This window comes from Artemia sp. Qi Xiang Cuo, chromosome 15 (assembly GCF_049724085.1).
Source record: "Artemia sp. Qi Xiang Cuo chromosome 15, ASM4972408v1, whole genome shotgun sequence".
NCBI classification, from domain to species: domain Eukaryota; kingdom Metazoa; phylum Arthropoda; class Branchiopoda; order Anostraca; family Artemiidae; genus Artemia; species Artemia sp. Qi Xiang Cuo.
This window is the reverse complement of record NC_142808.1, coordinates 49,246,756-49,272,269: the sequence shown is the minus strand read 5'-3', so window position 1 is coordinate 49,272,269 and position 25,514 is coordinate 49,246,756. Positions and strand designations below refer to the sequence as shown.

The 25,514-nt window shown below is 35.4% G+C and overlaps 1 protein-coding gene and 2 non-coding genes across 3 annotated transcripts; all 3 read left to right on the top strand.

Moving 5' to 3' along the window:
- The first annotated feature begins 967 nt into the window (after positions 1 to 967).
- On the top strand, positions 968 to 1,108 carry LOC148943780 (U4 spliceosomal RNA). The gene has a single exon (XR_016143033.1). It is a non-coding gene; the product is annotated as a U4 spliceosomal RNA (small nuclear RNA).
- A 4,666-nt stretch (positions 1,109 to 5,774) lies between these two features.
- Positions 5,775 to 7,436, top strand: LOC148943779 (uncharacterized). The gene has a single exon (XM_089101238.1). It carries the CDS (start codon positions 5,775 to 5,777, stop codon positions 7,434 to 7,436), a length of 1,662 nt encoding a protein of 553 aa, XP_088957364.1.
- Positions 7,437 to 21,068: 13,632 nt separating this feature from the next.
- LOC148943778 (U4 spliceosomal RNA) lies at positions 21,069 to 21,209 on the top strand. Its single transcript, XR_016143031.1, has one exon. It is a non-coding gene; the product is annotated as a U4 spliceosomal RNA (small nuclear RNA).
- The last annotated feature ends 4,305 nt before the right edge of the window (positions 21,210 to 25,514 follow it).

Sequence of the window (25,514 nt, the reverse complement as noted above, 5' to 3'; positions counted from 1 at the left end):
TGGGGATAACCCCTCAGCCCTTGGGGAAAGGACTGCAATTTGCTATTGTTTACGTATACTATTTTTTATTAGGAATTACATGGAATTTTTTGCAGAGAATTGTCTGCAGTGGGGGGGGGCTCACTTTTGAAGGAGCACGTTAGGAGGAAAAGAATTCAATGGCGATCCCTCCAGAATTTCTAGGCTTTTACATACTTTTTTTGGTATTTTTTCAATAATTACATATATTTTAATGCTATTTGCCTGAACTCATATTCTGTTTGCCTAAAGTCATATTCTGTAGAATTTCTAGCTTTTAGAGCAGGATTCTTATGTCATTACCTCCGCTATTTGTAGCCATGTATCTTTTATTAGCTCTTAAATCACCTATGCATATAAATTATTAACTAAATTTAAAATTTGGCAAAGAAAGCTCTAAATCCAAAATGAAAAACATTCTGACATTCTATCTAAAATTAGTTATCCCCTTTGTTCCCCTATCCTTTTAATTTGGCGTGATGCATCAATAGATTAGAAGCATTAGCAATCGAGTGAGAAGTCCCTAGTATTTTCTGTCATTTACTTGAAAAAAATCGTGAAAATTCATTTTATTTTATTTCTTATAATAATTCCTAGATCCCAAATGAAAAATTAACTGACCTTCTATCCCTAATTATATGTCCCTTATGTTCCCTAATCCATTTAATTTGGCATGTTCCACAAATAGGTTTTACAATATTGAGTGAGAGGCCCCTAGTATTTTTACTCATTTACTTGCAAAAAACTCGCGAATGTTTATTACTCTTTATTTTGACGATAATTGAAGAAACTAGATAGTAAGTTAAATTCTCTAGTTTTTAATCTACCTGGAAATTGCATTTTAATTATTCTAGTTTCATATTTGAGCTTCAGAAATCAGAAACAATTTAAATATCCTTTTTCTTAGTCAAAGTGCTTTTATTCATGAGCATTTCTAGTAAATACAGTTAGCTTTGCGCAGTGGCAGTATCGTAACCGATGAGGTTTATCCGAGGTGCGATTATTGCTAGTTGAAAACTTTACCCAATACCCCGCCTAGATGACGTGAAATACCGTTAGCTAAGGCAATTTTTGAAGAACCCTTAAGGGTTCAAGAAAACATTGTATGCCAGATTGACTCGTTATTCTTCTGTTTATAATGAATACTTCCAGGTAAGTATTATATTGTTTGAAAGGAATTGAGGATTTATTTTATTATAGTAAATGAAATACATTTCACCGCGCGGCAATCGAGATTACGCCCGTATCAATTTTGGTATGTTTTAAATAAAACGGTATGCTACGCAATTGAATAATGATGGTTTTACATTTTCTGAGTAATCTGTTTTTTACCCCGTGAAAAAATCCGCTGTTCCCATTTTAATTACACTGACATGAGTGTCGACATTTTTTCTGATCGCGGTTATTTAATCTTATCAAACAAATCACTCAAGTTCAAGTTCTTTATTAATCAATAAAAAAAGTTTTTGACAAAACTATCAAATTAATTACCCAGAGTGAGAATAACTCGTGTGTGGGTTTATATACACTCAACAATAAATAACTAATACTATCTCCAGATACCGTAATAAAAAGATTGCTCTTCAACTCTCCGTACGGTAACAACAAACAAAATCCGCAAAAAATCAAAGTAACCAAATAAATGAAATGAGGAGCATCCACCCCAAAAAATAAATCAAATTAATAATTACTAATTAAGTGATTCATTAATCTAATTTTATTATTAACCAACGAATTATTCAAATCTATAAAACTATGAAATGTATTCCAATTATATATAATACTATGCCATGGTGAAAAACGGGATCTTTCAGATTTTATTAAAGCCTGACGAACTACAGAACTGCCATGGGTCCAATATGGATGCAAAACCTGATTATCATCCTGAGAAAAATTATTATGCAAATAAAAACACTCAGGCAAAAGACCTTGAACGTGTTTAATCATATAAAGAACAGAATGGAAAGAAGAGAAAAGATCCAGTGGAAGAATATTTAAAATTTGATACATACTTTGTGTTGACGATTTACCAGAGTAAGAAAACGGGCTAGGCAGGAAATTTTTCAATAGACGCAGAGCTTTATTTTGTTGCCTTTGAAGAGGAAGAATATGAGTTTTAAAAGTATTCAAAAAAATAATGGGACACTAATTTATATATGAATGCACTAGAGAATGATAAAGAGATTTCAGGGCAAAAAACGGCAGAACAAATTTCAGATGATTCATCATACCAATATTTCTTGCCAGTTTCATTCGAAGATAAATTGCATGCCTTTTAAATGGTAAACTTGAATCCAGTGTTATCCCGAGATATTTAATATCATCAACTCTTTCAATTTCAATGGGTAGGCTTTGAATATTAATCATCATAATTTCCGGTGCTGTTTTCCCAGTCCGAGAAAAGATGATGAATTTTGTCTTTGTACAATTAATAGTCAATTTATTTCTCGAAAACCATAAGATAAGCCTCGACAGTGCCGATTCCAACCTAAGCTTCAAAGATCTAGTGCTAGGGCTGCTGACACTCCATGTCGTGTCATCGGCGAAGAATTTGATAATGCCAATATCATTGACGCTATTACTGATGTCATTAACATAGATAAGAAATAGGAGTGGACCCAAAATAGAGCCTTGTGGGACTCCGACTGACTGAGATTGAGATACTGATGAGGAAGAAGTGTCACCTCCGTCTACATACTGATTTCGGTTTTTTAGGTAAGACATTACTAAGTCATTAACTGGGCCTCTTATGCCGCAGTTATCAAGTTTAGTATGAAATATTTTATGGGAAATCGTATCAAATGCCTTTTTAATGTCAATAAAAATTGTAGCAGGAATATCACCTTTGTCGAGGGTGTCATGAACAAACTGAGTCATTGCCATAATAGCATGCTCAGTAGCGTGAGACTTCCGGAACCCAAATTGCATCGGACAGTTCTTAGGAGGAGAAAATACCCACTTCGACTACTCGCATAGTAAGTTAAGATAACATCGTCTCTCATGAGCATACGATTATCAGTTGTTTAGTGAGAAGTGACAATAGTCAGTTAGTCACCTCATCAACTTTCAATTTCATCAGTTGACTTTGAATCTTGTTCTGTCAACAGTCATGCTAAAATTATGTGGAGGAGTTAGTTTCATTAGTTAATGCGAATGAAATAAAACAAAATATGATGAAAATATAGAAATTTATAACCAAATTTGGCCATATATTTGCACATTAGGGGGGGTAAAGCATAGTATATATTAAATACGTAACCTCATCTAGGTACCCCCCACCCCCAAAACCCCAAAAAACAATAGTTTAGATCACAGTATATATAATAGCAGTGTGATCTTTCCCTATCTCACCCATTATAAAAACCCGGACTGAGGTGCGATTGCTCCAGAGAGTGTATAAACCAGTGTAAAGTATTTAAAATCAATTCGAGAAGCTTTTCCGGGTATCTCATTTATTAGCTAGTTAGGCATTTATGTGTCAACAAGAACATTCCAGGGGGGCTCTTGGGACTAAAGATAGTCGTGGGAAAGGGTCCGTTCCCAGGCATGGTTGAACATCCAATAGCTGGAACTTCCGTTCCAGGAAAGTTACATTCTTGGCTCATTTCTAAAGGCAGTCCATCGTTCGCCTTCGTCGTAGCTAGTTGATCTTGTGCTACCTGATTTTCTCTGTGTGTATTATCACGTTATTCAATGAAGACCTTATACCAACATTTATCGTCTATCTTTGGAATTTACGTAAACCATTACATCTGCCAATTATAAAAGGGCATATAGAAAGAACTTAAATAGAGGTTTACAGAGTGGTGGCAAGCGGTTAAGACTAGTTCAGCATATATCACTAGTGGAAAACCTCCAAGTGACATTTGAGTGACCGTTATAAATATTTACGACATCTTATGCTAAATACTGGCAACATATTGAAGAGTATTTCGCCCGCTACCAGACTGTGATATTGAGCTGCAAATACTACAAAAGACTGATTAATAAGACATCGAAACGTTACGAGCTATTGAACTTTCTTCTATTCAAAGCGCCTTCTTGAGAAACACTTTCTTTTAAATGAACATTTGAAATAGGCTGTTACACAATGCCTAATATGGACTCCCTCGCGATAGCTTCTACCTACTAATTCAAATTTCTACAAGTGAGAGCTGAGAGTCTCCGGTTGATTTCTACCTTCACTTAGCCATTCTACGGTTGGTGGTTTATTTTACCTGATTTTATACAGACGACGTGTGATCTACATTTGACAGTTTCCAACCAAAATTTAACATTTTGAATTCGATAATCGAAAATTAATTCTCAATTGTGACTACATTTGACGCTAGTGATTTAATTGAAACCAACTACAATTGGATTTGGAAAGGACTATCTTTCGTAAGTGATTTAACACGACTAAACAACCCAGTAAATTTTATTAGACCCTTGTTGTTAGAAGTGAAGTTATTGCCCAAAATTTAGCGTCCGTAATTAAAGAACGGTGTTTAAAACAAATATTTAAATTTTTAGAATAACTGCTTTTCATTTTTTAATCTCAATATGTCAGTTTTTATTCCTATTCTCGATCCGGCGGAAACTGGATATAACAAAAAGGTTGCTTTTGATTTTGTAAAACAGTGGAGGGGAAATGGCATATTTCCACCTCTTTTATTTGACCCAAATGATCCTGATTTCGATCAAAATGAACTTTATGATTACCTTCAAAAGATCAAGACATGGGTCCCAACAAACCCTCCAACTCCCCTGAGCACCACCCCAATTAATCCTCCAATAGAACAACCTCAACAGTCCCAAGTAATAGGATCGCTAATTGACCCTCTTTCAGTAATAACGCCACTCACAAAGGCAGAAAGCGGAAAAATAATTGAGTTTGTTTCGCAGTTACAAAAATTTCAGTTGTTGTTAAATTGGTCTGATTCAAGAGCCTTACAGACCGCGTCACTTTTGGCCCATGGGTTGTTTCGCCCCTTTTTTGAGGATCTGGATCCCTCGATTACGAATTTGTCAAGTTTAAAACGTGAATTACTTGTAGCATATGCGCCAGGCAAAACAGTAGGCAAAATGGTTGCAGAGTTTGTAGGCGCGATTCAATTTAAGGATGAAACGGTATATCTGTTCTATAAAAGGATACTAAACTTAGAAAGGTCATGTAGGGTGTCCTTAGAAGCCAGTGAAGATGGTTTAGTCCTTGGAAGACTTGCTCTTAACGCATTCAGGGAGGGGATCAGACCGTCCTACAAACGCTATTTGTTAGAGCATAGCGCCGAAATTTTTTGTTTAGAGGATGCGTATAAGGTTGCAAAACAATATGAACAGATAGAACAGATAGTGGGGGAACGAGAGACGCCGTCTTCTTCCGACGAATATCTTTCTGCTCTGACGAGGGTGAAATTTGGACTCGAAGATAAAGGTTTTCAAGGCCGTGGGAAAGGAAGTGTTCGTTGTCGGGTAAGTTACGAGTGTGGGCCTAGTAAGGATAGTTATTCTGATGAGAGAAGAAAAGAGTGTCTTACTTGCGGGAGGAGACACAGCGTTACGGAATGCTATCAAAAATGCGGATCATGCGGAAAACCAGGCCAACCAGCGGTTAATTGTTGGGATAATAGTTCGTATGAAGAGAGGGATACGCGTCATGAAAATATACAGTGCAATTTTTGTAAGGATTGTGGACATATTCGAGAACAATGCGAAAGAGTGAATACTCGTAGAAGTGCTACTCGGCGAAACGAGTAAACCGACCAAAACTGGGTGAAATGGTTGGTAGAAAGAATATACCCCAAAATATTTCTACCACTATGTTAAATGTTCAATTTAAACCAATAGAGCAAATAATGTTAGATTCCAGTGATGTTTTAACTAGCAATAGCAAACAAGTCAATCACAGTCGGGGGGGGGGACACCAAGAAGAAGTTCTATGCTATCTTGGGAGACCTGCCAAGCTAAATAATAACATTCAGTTCCCAATGCTCCACAAGATCAAGCTAGGTGATATAGAGTGTTCGGCATTTTTAGATTCAGGTTGTCACAATTCGACAATTAGCGAAAGACTGTTTAACCGAATCTCCCCTAAATTTCGACAAAATTGTATGCCAACGTTAGCTCGTATTAAATCACTAGGGTCCGAGTCCCTGCCAATTACCGGTAAAGTTATGCTTCCGCTTTGTGTTTCCGACAAGAACCGACAGAAGAGCTTAAATTGGGAGTTTTGTATTTTTCCTAATGTTGATTACGAGGTAGTTTTTAGATGGGACATTTTGCATGCTCTGAAATCTACAATTAACCTCCATACAAATACCATTACATTTGGGTTATCAGCTAGACAGAATAACCCCTGCAATTTTCAGTCGTTTTGTACATGTAGTGTTGTATTACCAAAAGCCGTTTCAGTTGGCCCTGGAACTATGAAAATTATTCAATTAAATTTTAGATCCAGAGATGGTAATGACGTTGTAAACAGTTCTACAGTTTTATTCTACCCTTTAGATGATTTAGTAGACAATTTGAAATGTTCAATACACGCGGTCACTCGTAATACTAGTTTGGTGGCTATCTTTAATGATGGTGACACGCTAATAAAACTGTCTTGCCGCACGAGTTTAGAAGAGTTTCAAAAAATTTCTAATGTATCGATAGAGACCACTCCAACAGATATAAGAATAGAAACCGAGATAATTTCGTCAAAAAAAGAGGACTGGGATGGTGATACTCTTACTAACAGTTTCCAGCAAGATTATCTCACTGGTAAGACTTTATTGAAAGGGACACTGTGCAGCCTTCTAGTTAAAAATAACCAAATTTCTTCGCGACATAGTAATGACATAGGAAAGAATGACCTTTTTAAAAAAAAAGTTGTAGTTGATCCAAATGTTCCACCTCCACAACCAAAATCATTCAATTTACCACTTGCCATGCAAGACGTCCTACAAAAGCATATCGCTGCGCTATTAAAGGCTGGCGTCATCAGACCTGGACGAAGTGAATTTTGTAGCCCCGTTTTCCTAATGGGAAAGGCGAAAAATGGTGAGATTGCTCCAAAACACAAATGGAATTTGGATAACTCGAGAATAATTTGGGACATGAGAGGTATTAATAAAATGATCAAAGATTCAGCGTGGCCTATGCCTCTTATCAAAAATGTCCTTCAGAAATTAAGCTCCAAAAATAAATACTCCATTTTGGACATGAAGCATGCGTATTATAATGTCGAATTACATAAAGATTCACAAAAATATTTTGCATTTAAATCACCAGAAGGAAAAATGTACAATTTTACGAAGTGTCCACAAGGGTCAAATATCTCCCCTCGAGCCTTTAGTCAGTGGGCTAGCATTTTATTTGATACCGAAACTTTTGGAAATATTGTGACATTATACATTGATGATATTTGTGTTACGAGTAGGGGTGACGATAATTAACATTTGGCAGACCTTGAAAAAGTGTTTGAAAGGCTTTTGCAAAATAATGTTAAATTGGGAATGAATAAATGCCAATTCTTCACTGAGCGTCTGGAACTATTAGGACATGAAGTGACTCCAGCGGCGGGCATTGCGCCGCTCAAGAACAAACTTGACGCCATAATAGCCATTCAACCTCCCAGAGATATAGCGGAACTTAGAAGTTTCTTAGGGCTAACAAATTGGTACCTGCTCCTTCTATTTGAATTACGCAAAATTATCGGCACCACAAACGAAGCTACTCAGAAAAGATTCAAAATGGTCTTGGGGAAAAGATGAACAAGAGAGTTTTGACTCGTTAAAAATGGAAATAAGCAACCCAAACTCTGTATTTTTATCGTTTCCTGATCTATCAGAGAACGCTTCATTTTCGATTGCGGTAGATACATCCGGTGATGCTTTTGGCGGTCTCCTTCTACAGAAAGATGACACCGGACGGTTTAGGCTAGTCTCCACATTCAGTAAAGTTCTTTCGCGCGAATTTAGTAAAATGGATAACATGTCCCGTGAGCTCTTCGGAGTGGTACAATCTATAAAACACTTTGATTTCTATATCTGGGGAAGGTACGTTCATTTTCTAATCGATTGTAAAGCAATTACATTTCTCCGTAAGTGTAAGGATAGGTCATCAAAGCTATATAGAATTTCGCTAGTCTTAGACAGTCCCTTGTATCACTGGCACCATATACCAGGGAAAACACACGCTGCCGACATACTGTCTCGACCAGCGAAAGAAATTGTAGAGGCTACTAGACCCTTTTCAATGACGGATGATGATTTAGAATTTTTTGTCACACCAGCAAAATTGAAAGAAATTAATTATTTAGGTTTAGACCACGAACATATGGGAAAATGTCAAAGAGAAGACACCACATTAAAAACTTTAATTGAATTTATTGAGGTGAAAGGGAAAAGGTCAAAGGTCTGTATAGCTACCCAGGAAAAAGGAGCTGGTTTTGAGGTCCCGTGGGATGGTACTGATGCCTCACGGGATGGTTTTGTTGCACTGCGAGATGGTACTGATGCCTCGCAGGATTGTTTGGCTACCCAGGAAGAGGGAGCTGGTTTTTAGGTCACGAGTGATGGTACTGATGCCTCACGGGATGGTTTTGTTGCACTGCGAGATGGTACTGATGCCTCGCAGGGCGGTTTGGCTACCCAGGAAAAGGGAGCGGGTTTTGAGGTCCCGTGGGATGTTACTGATGCATCACGGGAAGGTTTTGTTGCACTACGAGATGGTACTGATGCCTCGCAGGGCGGTTTGGCTACCCAGGGAGAGGGAGCTGGTTTTAATGTCTCGCGAGATGAGGTTGATGCCTCGCAGGACGGTTTTGATATCCCATGGGATGAAGTTCTTGTTGAAGAAACAAGGACAAAATTGGAGAAAATACCATGGTTGAAACATCTTGTCGACGGAATGTTCATGAGTGATGGTGTATTATACTGCAAATCCAGTATGAATGGAGATCTAGAATGTGCACAAACACCAAAACTAATGATCCCCCAAAATGTTGATTTACACTTCGATTAAATTAGCTCATGAACATCCCCTAATAAGGGCAAATTTAAGTAGCCAAAAGACGCTACAAAATCTCTAGGCTTATTGTAATTTCAAAAATATGGGAAAAAGAGTAGACCTAGTTTGTAGAAATTGTCATTTGTGTCTCCGGAAAAATAAATTCCATGAAATCCCCCATCCACCGTTAGGTCGGAGTGAATATCCTTCTCGTGTCAGTCACATGTGGAGTAAGGACACTGCTGGACCATTACCGAAAACGGATGAAGGGTTTGAGTATGTAATAATAGCTGTAGAACATTTCACAAAATTTGTTGTTCTTGAGAGTGTAAAGAATATTTCCACAAAGTCGATTTTGAAGTTTTTAAATGAAAAAAATATTTCTTATTTTGGGTTATTTGATATATTGCTCACGGATAAACATGCAAATTACCGTTCTAAAGTGGTGGATGATTTCTGTGCTAAGCACAAGATTGATCACCGATTTTCTAGTGGCTATAACCCATTTTCGAATGGTATATGTGAAAACCGAGTAAAGGCGTGCAAAAACATATGCAAGGCCTACTGTTATGAATCCAAGTCTAATTGGTCGGAGTATTTTTGAAGTATTCAACTGGTACTCAAAAGCGCTATTTCATCAACCACATAATTTCAACCATTCCAACTTATGTTCGGTCGACAACCGATTTCCTATCTTGATTTAAAGTTACTGCGACCGCGACGGGACGACTTCAACAGTTGCGAAGAGTTTGCAGCTAGCCAAGTCCAACAGCTTTTCCACTTACATAGTGTTTGTCGCAAGGAAATCGAAAAATCAAGAGAAGTTCAGGCCGGACAATATAATAAAAACAACACAAAAATTCCAAGGCTGAAAGAGGGAGACATTACCTATGTTCAGGATATGGCATGCAAAGGGTTAAAATTAAAATTTCGCGGTCCATATATAATAATAAAAGTAATACAACCAAACCAAGTTTTCCTACTACAGGAACTAGACGGACAGGGTACCAGAAGAATAGTAAACATCAGACTAATGAAACCAGTCAAAGACCCCTCCGTATTTCTTGCGAAAAATCCAGAGTACTCTGAGTATGTAAGTAATAAACCAATCACTAAAGATATGGAAAAGACATTAAATGATGTTGGGCGTTTAGGTCAGCGTTTAAAAGAAATTTCTTTATGTATAGATGTACCAGTAGCACAGCAACAAAGTTTAAGAAAAAGGTAACTCAAGCGCCGCCCACTTAGAATCAAGAAGCCAAAACTGGGAATTAACAGCCCAGGAGTCCAATACCACCAACCCATTATTTGTGGATGTAAACACAGGGGATACTCACCTTGACATGACTAATGTATCTACTATTTTGTCGAAACATACTAGTCCTACAAGTAATACTGTCCAGGAGAGTAGCACCAATAATAATGTAGAGAAATCCCCAGTAGCACTGCCATTTGTTGAACCACAAGCTAGTAGAGAAAAACCAAATAGGTCTAAACCGAGGCGTTCCGCAGCAATAAAACCCCGAGGATTTTATTGGGAATAATATCTTAACGTCATTGCTGCACGGTATGATTTTTAGAGTTTCTGCAATTTCATTTATTTGTCGCTGGTATTTTCAGGATTAATTAGCCTTTCCCGGTCATTCCTTTTGCCCTAATTCAAAGTTTATACATAATCCCAACTTTCCTTGTCCTCATCAAATTCAGGGGTATGGGGAACAAGTCTATTTTAAAATATACAAAGAAAAATGAAGTGTTAAAATATCCAGTTTCCGACTACTGTTGTTAGTGTGGTTCGTTTATAGGATACTATGTAAATTTTTACTTATGAAAGTATTGTGTAGTGTTTTTGTTATGTAATTGTTTACTAGTTCATACTGTAGAATGTTAGTAGGGGAGAAGTGAATGATTTGGTAAGGGAATATTTTGAATCCAATTAAAGTTTGGGGCTTTAATGAGAAGGGGATAAGCCAAATTTGGGAAATTTAACTTAAAACAGGGGGGAGAATCTGTAAAGTATTTAACATCAATTCGAGAAGCTTTTCCGGGTATCTCATTTCTTAGTTATTTGGGTATTTATATGTCAACGAGAGCATTCCAGGGGGGCTCTTGGGACTAAAGCTAGTCGTGGGAAAGGGCCCGTTCCCAGGCATGGTTGAACAACCAATAGCTGGAACTTTCGTTCCAGGAAAGTTACATTTTTGGCTCATTTCTATAGGCAGTCCATCGTTCGCTTTCGTCGTAGCTAGTTGATCTTGTGCTACCTGATTTTCTCTGTGTGTATTCTCACGTTATTCAATAAAGACCTTATACCAACGTTTATCGTCTATCTTTGGAATTTACGTAAACCATTACATCTGCCAATTATAAAAAGGCATATAGAAAGAACTGAAATAGAGGTTTACACCGGTATAAACATAAGCGACATTAGATCTTTTCACGGGTAGACAAGTCAGATCTCTCTTGAACGCGAAACTTGGCTTCAACGTTGGAACAATAATTTTGAAGAAACTAATTTTAAATTAATTTATTCCAATACATATATGAAAATCAGTAATTAGTAGTGCAATGTTATTATTAGATGTTTTTAGGAATTACAAGTAGGTTTCGAAGTCTCGAGTTGGTTTCAAAGGCATTTTGAGAAAGTTTCTGCCAAAATACGTGTTCTAGGGTAATTGGACCGCTGATGGCAGATCAAATGAGAGGAGCTGTTTGTACGCACCGATATATATATATATATATATATATATATATATATATATATATATATATATATATATATATATATATATATATATATATATATATATATATATATATATATATATATATATATATATATATATATATATATATATATATATATATATATATATATATATATATATATATATATATATATATATATACTATGAAAACTTTACGAAAAAGAAAGTTTTTTTAAAAGAAAAGTAAAGGCCATATTAAACTTAAGATCAGTAGAAATAGAAGCCTACAATAACTCAAACTCAAAACGACCAGATATTATTATTAAAAAATAAAATTTTATTCTTTAAAATTTTGGATCTGCCACTAAAATGTGTGATGTCCTTCAATTTTCTGAAAACTCCCTAAGAATTTTACGAAAAACACTTCTTAACAGACGTTTGGTATTTTCTTGGATAGGGTTTATTGTGGCAACTTTTACCACAGCAACCAATAATTAGAACCCAAGTCCTAAAATTGGTCTCAATCAGGAACCCTTATCGCTATCTAAATTCACAAAGTACAAAGATTTTCAAACAGAGGTGTTTATTGTTTAAGTTCAGGAAAAGTCTGCCCGTTTCATACGAAAACATTGATTGAAAACGAAACTAGTCTTATCTAGAAAATAAATATCGTAGAAAATAAATATCACGACGTGAAAAAAAAATGATAAACAATCCAGTGGCGGATCCAGAGGGAGTGGGGCGAGGGGTGCCCCCCCCTCAAGTAGTCGAAAGTAGTGTAATTTACCTAATTAACGCAAGTTTGCATTAATTAAACTTGCTCCTAACTTAAGTTTATCGGATCAACACTTGCAAACCACTTGGCCGACTCACCAAGTTTTTTTTCTGCTTTCGCAATTACGAATTATGCACTTTGTAACCATTGCTCATTGATTGACGCAAACACACTAACCCATAAGTGCAGAAATAAGTGGGAGGAGATTTTGTCCGCACCGAGAATGAAGAGCCAGAAATCATCTGCGGCAAACTTACTGCTTAATTATATAAACTGTGGTTTAGATATTTTAAACGCAATGACAAGCCACACTTTGCGATCCAATTCTCTACTGACTGATACCCGTTTGACTAGTTTGCTTTAGCATCTTTCTTGCGTTTGTATCAGCTAATTGACTAGTAGCGATGATATATGTATTATTCTTTCCGTAACAACCTCCCCCCCCCCCTATTTTTTGGTTTGACATAATATCAGGTTATATACAAAAGTTTCTCTTTTTATATGGGATTATGAACAGCTGGTATTGAGAAAATATATGAAACTGTAAAAATGAGCCATTTTTTGGTTACATCTAAGCATTGAGGAGGGAGTTGGGTTAGTTGAGCCGGAATTTTCGATTTTATGCTAAACTATTTCCAAATATAATGGTCACTTTTTTGAAATTATACCCCCCTCCCCATCTACGATCCCATATATAACTGTATAAATACGTTTCATCGTTGTGTCGACTCTTGTGATGACATTCTTTCGTGTTCTTCCATATTGTAAAGTAAGAATTTTATTGGTTGATTTTTTTTAATATATTCCTAGGGCTATATCCCGGACCATCATGGGGGGGGGTGTATTTTCAGAATAAGGGCCATGATATTTGCAAGTACTATACAATAAAAAATTTAATGGTACTGCTTGTGCGTCCAGCATGTTTTCTTCAGAAAAGGACAATCACTAAATATTTTGCTTTAGGAAAAGATAGCTAGTCTAATGCCCATTTTTCTGAAAAAGATAAACAGTCTTGTATTTGTATAGGGTAGACTTACAGTTTACTTAAAAACTGATTCATAGGGACCGTGCAGGCTGGACTGGGGCCCCAACCCCCTGAAAACGTAAATTTTTCGGCATTTCTTTATTAAATTATAGGTTTTTTTATTATCCCCATTAATTTTTTTTATTAAATCATTTTCGGTTCATGTTTATTAACTCACTGATCTTTTTGTTCCATCTTCCTTTTATTTCTTTGTCACACAATTTTTTTTTAATTTGTGAACTGTTTTTCAACCACTTGCGACTGTTCAGTTAGTTCCCACTTTTATCAGTGTAGCACAACGGTAAGAGCACATCCCAAGGCTGTGTTAACTTAGGTTGTAATCTTGGATGAGATATTATATTTTTTTTTCTACTGGAAAATTAAAAATTTGAAAATATTAAATATAAGTGAAAATTCGGGGCAAAAAATCGATTCGTTTTTGCATAATTTGATCTTTTTGATTTTTTTTTCCTCAACTCATCGACTTTTTCCGTTTATGCGTTTAAAGCCTAGATAAACTTGGTGATTGTGTTTTGTAAGATCCAATGCTTTTTGTGCCCCTTATGTTCGCTTATATTCATATATTCTTGAGAAAAAAAAATCTACTTTTTAGTTCATTTTGAAAATGAGTTTAATTTTTTTATTGTTTGACCTCCTCCCCTAAAAATTCTTTGTACGTGTCTGGACTTGTGAGATCCATCAAAACAGCTTTAGGGTAAAATTTTTAGGGTGGAATTGTGTGAATTCTTCATTTATTTCTGACTTTCTTTTGGTTGGGAGCACAGTTACGATTCAAACTAAAAACGAAAAAATGCATATTATGCAAAATAACTGTTGTTTAGTATAGGAACTGAAGACAACGATTGAAATATTTTTTTTTCGATAAAATAAAAACAAATCATAAACTCTGTCACTTGGAATTGCTTAAATCTTCATGTTCGAACGAAGCAAATTTGAAGCTACAGGTGCTGAGACTGAGACAGAGCCAATCTAAAATGTTAGATATCAACTGAGCTATTATAATGATTTTCTCGTTGTCTTTAAAAAGCTAAATTTATTATGATTTAATTTATTCATGTTTAACAATAAAACAAAATCCAGTGGTTTATCACCATTTCTTCAAAACTATAGAGTGTCCTTTGTGTATTAATTTTACTTTTATTTTTTACGTATTACTCATCAACTTTTGGTTTAAATCACCAATAATGGCAATTAAAAACAACAACAACAAGATAAGCAAAATAGTAGCCTGGGGTTTTATACACGCATCGGGGGGGGGGATGTCTTTCTGTTGTGCAGGTAAACTGGAAGCAGCATTTACAGTTGAATAAATAGGAATTTCCTGAAGGTAAAGAAGCATGAATCGTTATTATTGTATACTTTTTAGGCACCTTTTAAAAGTTGGAAGGAGGATTTTTAATGAGATTACGTAAAAATATATGTTTCAAATTATACAGGCAACAAATGTCCCATCCCCTCTTTAAGTACCACTCTTGATAGCGAAATTAAGGCACCCTGGCTTGAAAGGCTTTCCTGTCAAAAGTTACGTTTTTAAGAGTTGGACTTTACGAAATTCTTTCGGTCTGGTGGCAACTTCGCTCTGAGATTCATGATATGTATAGTAACGGTTTAATTGGGTCCATTGCAACCAAGGTTGCCACCTCTTGTGAAACTGTTTCTAGTGATAATTTATTTTGCCTAGTGCTTTTTTCCTAAATACAGTGATTTTTCAAAATATAATGTGTAGATTCATGATGCAATCGAAAAAATCATACAAGAAGCTAATTGATAAAAAAAAACTGCAAATTAGTGATTCACTATACTTCCTATTATGTTGCAGATTACCATTTATGCAAATATACTGCCTTTGAAATTCCCCACCATATGTCGATATCAGATATAGACCTCAGAGCGTTATCATCAAGGTATTAGACGAACCTAATTAATTGCAAAATATGTTCTATACTTCCAATTTCACAACATTTGCTCAGGTCGAATTTCTGTCTTCATATTTACTGTTTGTTTTTTGTATAATCTATCAGTTCTAAATTAGATTTTCTTCTGTTAAAACCTTTGAAAGTGGAGTGAATGGTGGATATAAATACACCCTCTACACTGAAAATAGAACAGAAATAGAGTAATTGAATACTAAGAAGGTAGGTATTTTCTTAAGAAGGTAGACGTTTGGTATTTTCTTGGATAGGGCTATTGTGGCAACTTTTACCACAGCAACCAATAATTAGAACCCAAGTCCTAAAATTGGTCTCAATCAGGAACTCTTATTCTTACTAACTGTAAGAATGGAGCGACAATAGTAACCGAAACTCTAGAAACGGAATTTTGATATCAGTCGATGTATCATCGGCTTATTATGTTGATTCCAAATATATTAGATTCTTAAAAAACTGAGTCCTTTGGCAATATATCAGCTACTTTCATACCTCGCACTTATAGATTGTAACAAAGAGTATGGCTAACTGAAAGGGTGGAAGCTAGCGCCAAAAGAATCACCAGTGCCATCTAGCGTCTGATGAAATAATAAGGCTATGCCTAGTATGTGTCTTTTTAACAGTAGATTAGCCTACCCTATACAGCCAAATACTTGCCTTTTTAGGCAGTTTGAAATTCAGGTAAGGGTGAAGAGCCTAAAAATATTTTACTAGTAAGCCTACCAGTTTAAACCTAGGCTTACTTTGTGCAGCCTGGATATAGCTATTGAGCTTCATTAATTGTGAAGTGCAATTTTGGAACTAAAAATACCACCAGGGTTGTATCCAGGGGGGGCTCGGTTTGACTCCCCCCTTTACGAATGTTTATCCGACTCGTCCAAAAGTAACAAAAATTCATATAAAAACATTTTGGTATTTATATGTTATAGCGCCTACGTTAAGTTCTTCCTCTTAGTAGAACCTATTTCTCTGACTAATCCCAATGAAATATCACAAAATTGAAATATCACAAAATATGATGAAAATATAATACTTTAAAAATAAATATGAGCTATATATTTGCATATTAGGAGGGGGGGGTAATGTATAGCGGGTCTGCATGAAAAGTGTGTTAGGTACGATTCTTCTGCACATTATGAACTAAGAATAATAATAATAATAATAATTTATTACAAACCCGCTATAAAAAAGAAGCATGAAGAAGCGGAGCAAAACAAAAGAAAAGAGAAAATAAAAACGAACACAAATCAACCGAACATAATAATCTACTAAATACAAACAAATCACACTTCAACTATCAAGCAAGAAAGTCGCTGGGAAATCAAATAATAGTGCCCTGTGTTTCACGAGAGCTTGTTTTTCAAAATTCGGCATGAACACAACAGGATCAGGTATATGATAATTGTTTTCTACCTTCACACTGTCCAAATAATTTACCCCCCCCCCTCTTCCCCAATGTGAAAATATGTAGCCTAAATTATACATTTCTCATCCATTCTGTCACTTGTCTTTGTTTGTGTCACGCTGAGTTGAAAGAAACTAACGAAGAAACCGGTTCTAAGGTCCGCCAATGGATGCAGAACAACATAGGTGCTATAACATATAAGTACCAACATTTTGCTGGATTTTGTAAAGTATTTTTGTACCCCTCCCTGTAATAAAATCCTGGAGAAGGGCTTAAATACCACAAAAAGGAACAAATAATAAATAAGACTACTATAGCAACGAACAATTACCCCTCAATACTCACACAAAAACAGGTAGAACATTATTCCAGAAGTTTTTGATTACGATAAACAATTAAAAGGGTACAATCCAAACGAATCCGCTAGTGGCACTGTTATCCATTCCATTACATTTTCAGATAAACTAGTAGCTCTATCTCTTTTTAATAATAATTCATTTAGGATGTTAGACGTTTGATGTTATAATACCAGACATTTCATGTACTGCAGGATCAGACTTAACAGTTGAGATTAGGCCCTTTCAATACGTTATTTTAGAGAATGAGGCTTCAAATTAGGCAGAATCAAATGACAAATCAATGACGAAAAAAACAAGAAAAGAAATGCATGGGTTGTGCACTGATTCGCCTTAGTCGTATTTTTCGGGGGATTGTCTGAATTATGAGCATTGCAAGGGTTTCTCCCAAATAAGCTTTTACCTGATAACCCAATTTGTTCAAGATCCACGATGACAGTACAAAGTCATTACAAACTCTCCCGTGTGTATTTTTTAGAATTTTTCTAAAAGAAATACTTATTTATATATTATCTATCATTTTATCTTGTCGAATAATTATCTATAGTTTTAAAAGACTTAATTATGGTCATAACTGAAAAACTATTCACAGCAGAGAATCGTCATCCTTGAAACTAAGCCACTCCTTTCCCCCTCTTTTGTGACACGGATTTCTAAAATTTGTCACTTTTTTGCCTCAGCACATAAGTTATACCCTGTAGTCGACCCTGCTGTGATAAGAGTCGGACCTTCAGCGTTTCTATACGGAAAGACAGGAACTGAAAACTACTAGCGCCAAACGCAGCGTAGTTGCTAGCAAAAACGTTAGAAGTGTCTCTAAATAAGTAAAAAAATTTAAGCAGAACTGGATAATTGATATGATAATGATATAGGCCTAGCCTAATTTGGGACATTTAGGGTTTATTTATCAACAATAAACATAACGTAATCTTAAGTAAAGCTTTTTTAGGTAAATAATCACCGCATCAGGTGTAAATATAATTCAACTTACGAAAGATGGCGAGAATTAATTACCAAAAACTAAACAAGAAACGACGAAAAATCGAATAAAAACAATTCAGTACCTCCCATCATCAATCCATAAAATCAATGGCCCTAGAAGGTTGAGAGGGTTTCATTCAATCAGGAATTAAAAATTCTACTAACCTTTTTAAGTGACCAAAAAATTGGAGGCAACTAGCCCCCATTTTTTCCCCACAGAGATCTGATGAAAATTTTTAGAGGACCATAGGGTTTAGCATAGTTGAAAGGTCCAATAACTATGCCTCTGGGGATAACCCCTCAGCCCTTGGGGAAAGGACTGCACTTTGCTATTGTTTACGTATACTATTTGTTATTGGGAATTACACGACATTTTTCGCAGAGAATTGTCTGCGGGGGGGGGGGCTCACTTTTGAAGGAGCACGTTAGGAGGAAAAGAATTCAATGGCGATCCCTCTAGAATCTCTAGGCTTTTACTGACTTTTTTTTGGTATTTTTTCAATAATTTCTTATATTTTAATGCTATTTGCCTGAACTCATATTCTAGTTGCCTAAAGTAATATTCTGTAGAATTTCTAGCTTTTAGCGCAGGATTCTTATGTCATTACCTATGCATATTAATTGAAGTCTGTTAGAAATAGGCTTGCCGTCTTGCTTTGTAACAATAATAGCAGATATGTATCGGAGCGTGAAATTCTTTGGGAAGGTTATGGGAAATTTTTCTAGGCTGGTCACGTCTCATGTGGGGGTGAAACAAGGATGTACATTATCTCCTAAGCTCTTCTCTTTGTTTGTTAAGGATTTAGACAGGTTTATGAAAAATAATGGAGCCCCTTATTTATCTTTGGATTGGTTTAGGCTATCATGCATGTTATTCGCGGATGATATAGCTCTAGTGGCGGATAGCAGAGATAACCGTCAGAAGCAATTAGATATAATAAAAAATTATTTAGAAAAGAAGGAATTAGAGTTGAAAGCTAAGAAATCAGTAGTATTAGTATTTAGGAGTAAAGGAGATGTTGATTCAGAGGTTCATTTTAATTTTGGAGGAAAGGTCTTAGAGGTTAAAGAAGAATTTGTTTATTTGGGTGATAGGCTAAGTTTAGTTCATTAAAGGGGATGTCTAGGCATGTACAAGATTGTAATTTAAGGGGTAATAGGCTAATAAATATGCTTTTGAGAAGTAATTTAAATCAGCTAGCTGACATGAGGATCCAGAAAAGGGTTTTCCAGAAAAAGGTAGCTTCTAGTCTACATTTGGTCTCTGAGGTTCGGGTTTTGCTAAAGGAGCTAAGCTAGAAGTAGTTCAGCTAAGATATTTTAAGAGAAATCTAGGTTTGAAGGATTCATTTAGTTCAGTGGTACTGAAGGGAAATTTGGGGCTTTTTTCTTTAAGGAGTGTTAGATTGGTTAGAATGGTAAAATTCTGGGAGAAGATAATTAGGCTACCTAGAGTTCGGCTTCTTAAGGCAGCTTGTTTGGAGAGCTTGAAGGACGGTAGACGTGATTCTTGGTCGAATCAGGTCAAGAAAATACTGGTCCTTTGTGGACTTTCGGAGATGTGGAATGAAGGAAAAGACCCTTTGGATGAAACCGTGTCAGTATGGAAGGAAGTCCAGCGAACCCTAAGGGACCAAGAAATCCAAGAGTGGCAAGCTCATAAGGACCAATCTATGTCTTTGAGGTTTTACTCCCAAGCCAAAGACTGGTGGGGGAGGAGGTTTATTTTAAATTTGGGTTGAATAAAGAGGATTTGAAGAATTTGTTGTTGGTATTAGGGGATAGTTTGGATTTAGGTGAGAGAAGAAAATTTTCGGAAAAGTTTAGGCTGGCGACTGGCCCTTATTTCTGCCCAATGTGGGGATTGATTAATGAAAACTTATTTCATTTTGTATCCGACTGTGAAGAGCTGTCTGAGTTGCGGAATGAATGTTTTGGACGAGTGTTTGGGAGCGAATGCTGGTTAACAGAGCGGATGGCTGAGAGGAACGCATGTGCTATTAAACAATTGTGTAAGTTTCTTCGTTTAGGGATTAAATATAAGGAATCATGTTTGAGGGGATAGCCTGTTACTATTTTTATGATTTGAATTCTATTATATGGTGTTTGTTGGTGAAAAGTCGAACCTTGGTATGTTTATTTTTTTGTCGTTTTGTTGTTCTTTTTTCTTTTTTTTTGATTTTTACTATCTAAAGTTGTATTTTGTTCCTGAGTTTTGGTTTGTAGATTGTATTATGTGTTGCTATGACCGAGGCTATGACCCACAGGCTTTTTGCATTAAATCTTATCTTATTAATTATTCACTAAATTTAAAATTTGGCAAAGAAAGCTCTAAATCCAAAATGAAAAACTTTCCGACATTCTATCTGAAATTAGTTATCCCCTTTGTTCCCTTATCCATTTAATTTGGCGTGATGCATCAATAGATTAGAAACATTAGCATCGAGTGATAAGCCCCTAGTATTTTCTGTCATTTACTTGAAAAAAAATCGTGAAAATTTATTTTATTTTGTTTCTTATAATAATTCCTAGTTCCCAAATGAAAAATTTCCTGATCTTTTATCCCAAATTATATGTCCCTGTGTTCCCTAATACATTTAATTTGGTATGTTCCATAAATAGGTTTTACATTATCGAGTGAGAGGCCCCTAATATTTTTACTCATTTACTTGCAAAAAACTCGCGAATGTTTGTTACTCTTTATTTATGCACTAATCGAAGAAACTAGATAGTAAGTTAAATTCTTTAGTTTTCAATCTACCTGGAAATCACATTTTAATTATTCTAGTTTCATATTTGAGCTTCAGAAATCAGAAACAATTTAAATATCCTTTTCTTAGTCAAAGTGCTTTTATTCATGAGCATTTCCAGTCGAAATTAGCTTTGCGCAGTGGCAGTATCGTAACCGATGAGGTTTATCCGAGGTGCGATTATTGCTAGTTGAAAACTTTACCCAATACCCCGCCTGGACGACGTGAAATACCGTCGGCCAAGGCAATTTTTGAAGAACCCTCTTGGGTTCAAGTGATCGTTACTTCTAAGGTTAACTCTTAAGCTATCTGAGTCTAAGAATCATTCTTCGTTAAGCTATTTTTTAAAGAAAGGGATCAGTGTTATCAACAACTCAAAGCAAAATGTACCACAAATCGCATGAAAAATGTACCATATCCCAAATTTCTTTCGTCGGTGACGTAAAGTACTATTTATGGAAATTTTGCATAAAACATTTTCATTCGCTTTCCTTCTCCATTACTTTGTTTTTCTTTATCTTCTAATACAGTACATTACTCCTGACAGTACTTGAAGAAATTGTTCGAAATAACATATATTACAACAGAGACATTTTACTACAGGCCAACAAAAGTCGTTGTTTTTCGGCCATTTATAAACTTTTTCAAACTCAAAACGAGCAGAAATTAACATGAGTTGGGCTCAAAACCCCTATGCCTTCCCAAGGCCAGAACATAACTTGCACTTTACTGAAATAATATAAATGTTTAATTTAATAAATAAAATAATATTAACATTTTGATTACTAAATATCAGTATATGTATATTAAACTGACAATGCACATTCATTTGTATTTTTTTCAGTAAAGTGTAAATTATGTGCTGGTCTTGGGAAGGCACAGGGGTTTTGAGTCCTACTCATGTTAATTTCTGCTCGAGTTTGACTCGGTTATTTATTGTAATTTCTGTTCGTTTTGGGTTTCATTTATTTATCGGTGCGGATTTGTGGTAGTTTCACGCTTAGTAGATTATTTTATTTTTGCTCATTTTTGGTTTAATGGAGTTCTTTGCTTTTCTTTGAAAAACTTATTTTGTTGAAAAAGTTTTTAAAATTAGTTTCTGTTCGTTTTATATTGACATTCTTTTAAGAGAAAAGGAAAAATACCGCTGAGATGCCTTATTGGAAATTAGTATTAATACAGTTCATTTTGATTTAATCTTAAGGCAAAATTTTTTAAGGCAAAATTTTTTAAGGCAAGTTTTTGAACATAATGGGCAAATGGGAGGGTGGAGGTGGGAGGGGGATTGGTTGCCCTCCAATCACTTTCCACTATTAAAAAGGGCATTAGCCATTGCAATTTCCAATCGAATGAGCCCTATTCCAAGTTACTACGAAAACTCCTTCGATACAAGGTGCCCTGGTCTAAAGAAAAAAAAACAACAAATAATACAGTTTGCCAACATCGTTCTGATTTAATCTTAAGGCAAAATTTAGTTTTTAAACATAATGGGCAAATGGGAGGGTGGGTATGGGAGGGGGATTGTTTGCCCTCCAATCACTTTACACTATTAAAAAGGGCATTAGCCATTGCAATTTCCAATCGAATGAGCCCTTTTCCAAGTTACTATGACAACTCCTTCGATACGAAGTGCCCTGGTCTAAAGAAAAAAAAAAAAAAAGTAATACATTGTGCCAACATCGTTCTTTACTTAGGCAGCACGATTGCGCTGTCTGTGATAATTTCCGTTCGTTTTAAGTTTTAATGTTGCTCCTTACTTTCAATTGAAAAAACTTGTTTTTTTTATTTAATCACTGATACAGGTAAAGCCAAATATTTACATCAGTCTGCAATTTGCATGAAATAGGACACCTTTCCTGCTGCAGAATCTGAGTAATCAAATGCAGACTGAAACCATATGTCATCTCATTCGGAAGAGAAAAGGTACTAAAGTTCACAGCATTCACCTAACACAGTGGTCAGCAGCCATTTTAGTCAAGAGACTCAAATATAAACAATGGGACGATAATTTAATATCTGACAACAATATATGTTTATTATGTATCAAATCTATACCCTAGCTTTAGACCTTGACTCAATTGCGAGTGCCCAACCACTATTGCTCCCAGCCACAAATATTACTATTTACGTTAGTTCTACCCTAAGATGAAAGGATGATAAACTATCTATCTACATGTAAAATGAATAATTTTATACAATTCTGAAAAAAAAAGAAAACTTTCATTGCTTCCAAAGTTTGGTAACTACATTTACCGTTTGGTATATATATATATATATATATATATATATATATATATATATATATATATATATATATATATATATATATATATATATATATATATATATATATATATATATATATATATATATATATATATATATATATGTATATATATATATATATATATATATATATGTAGTAGAGCTAGATCTCCTTATATTTAAACAGAAAGATGTTTTTGTCGACCTTTGGACGCCGGAAGTGAAGTGTGTTTACGAAAAAAGGAAAATAGGCGACTGCTTGTCTGTCTCTTATCTTGACTATGTTGAACAGATCTGGGTGAAATAAAACATTTGTAGATGAAAGAATACAAACATACTGAATTGTACCATAATTTTGTAAAATGTACCATATTTTGTGGGAATGTACTAAATTGTACCAGTCGAGGTGAAATGTACCAAAATGGTACAATTGTACCACGTTTGGCATCACTGAAAGAGATTCTCTGAAAAAAGGATCTATATGATAAAGGGGTCATTTTTAAAGAATTGGAAAAAAATTCGAACTTTGGCTTAAAGAGCGAGGTATTGACTAGGGGGCGAGCCCCTAATATACGTATTAAAAATATATGAATATAGAAGTTCGTTACGTAAGTTAATTCGTAAGTTACGTATATTTATTACTAATAAAAACGTTCGTAAATAAAATTAAACAGGTTTCGAGAAAGCCATTTAGCCAAATAAAGGCAAAATTAATATGCGAATTTCGCTTAAATTATTCATGTACGTTGAGCCATAATCAAAACCTGCATTAAATAAAAAACGTTCAAAGATTAAAAAAAAAACAAGTTTTGTTAACTGAAGGTAAGGAACGATGTTAAAACTTAAAACGAACAGAAATGTTTCTGTATATGAAAGGGGCTGTCCCCTCCTCGACGCTTCGCTCTTTACGCTAAAGTTTGGCTTTCTCACAACTCTTATTTTTTTTAACCAATAAAAAACTTTAGCGTATAAAATCTAACCATTAGATCCGGCGTATCAGAGAACCCCGCACTGTAGAGGTTTCAAGCCCCTTTCGGTAGTGCTGAATTTTGTATTATTTGCCAGAAGAAAAATCACGGAAGCGTGTTTACTTGTTCGTTTGTTTTTCCCAGGAGCAATCGTATCGAACCAACGGTCCTAGAACATCGGGAGAGGATTCATTTGAACAGAAATTAAAGTTTATGGTATCCCTTTTATTTGAAAAAAAAGATTGGATGGCTACTAGCGCCCCTCCTACCTCCTTTTTCCCCACAAAATTGTTCGATCGAAAGTTTTAGATAGCCATTTTCCAAGGGCGGATCCAGGATTTTTTTTTCGGAGGGGTTAATAATTTTTGATTTTTTCGGGGGGGGGGTTACTAATTTTTGACCCAGTTTTCGACTAATTTTACGGATTTTTATCTAGGTTTTACTAATTTTCGACTCATTTTCGACTCGGTCAAAAATTTCGGGGGGGGGTCAAACTGTCTAAATCCCCCCCCCCCTGGATACCGTCTTGCCATTTTCTTTAGCATATTTGAAAGGTTAAAAAACTATACGTTGATATTTAATATTACCCACGCAGTCCCTGATGATAGGTCTAGGGATGAAAATATGCTAAGGATAATAAGGCATTTCATACGATCTATGGAAACCAATTTCATAGCCACAAAGACAAATAACGGGTGATAGAATGCATTGGACATTTATAACTTGGACTACATATTTGCACATTAGGGGGGTAGGGGTAAGGTTAGGTTACTTTGCCCCCAAACCCCCTAATTTGCAAATACATAGTCCAAATTAGGTAAAATTCTACTTTAGCTACTTTTGGCTATCATGGAAAGGGTTAGGCTAGGAAAATGGAACTTTCAGGAATGGGTCTACAGGCTAAAGTAAATCCCGGGAAGGTATTTTGAAGTACCTACCTCCACCCTTTCTCTCTCTAGAGGGTCTTGACCTTTGATGACCTTTAAAAATCTGTGTTTTATAGAAGTGAAACCTTGCAAAATAGATCTTCTGCTTAAATGAAGTAAAACAAAATTGTTTTCAGCTTCACAACTTTACTCAATCCCAATTTATAAGGTTTTAAAGATAAGCTAATACATTTCCTAATTGGAAATAAAAACCATTGATATGGCTTAAAATTCTACTCAAACAACAGGAATTGTATTTTCAGAACTAAAGCCAGAGAAAAAGAAACTGATAACTGAAAATTAAGGAAAAATGTTGTTTTGTCAAAATTTCATTAGGTAATAGACCTGTCATGAAGACAAATTTTAGGACCCTCTAGAGGGAGGAGCAGAGATAGGTGCTTCAAAATACCTTCCTA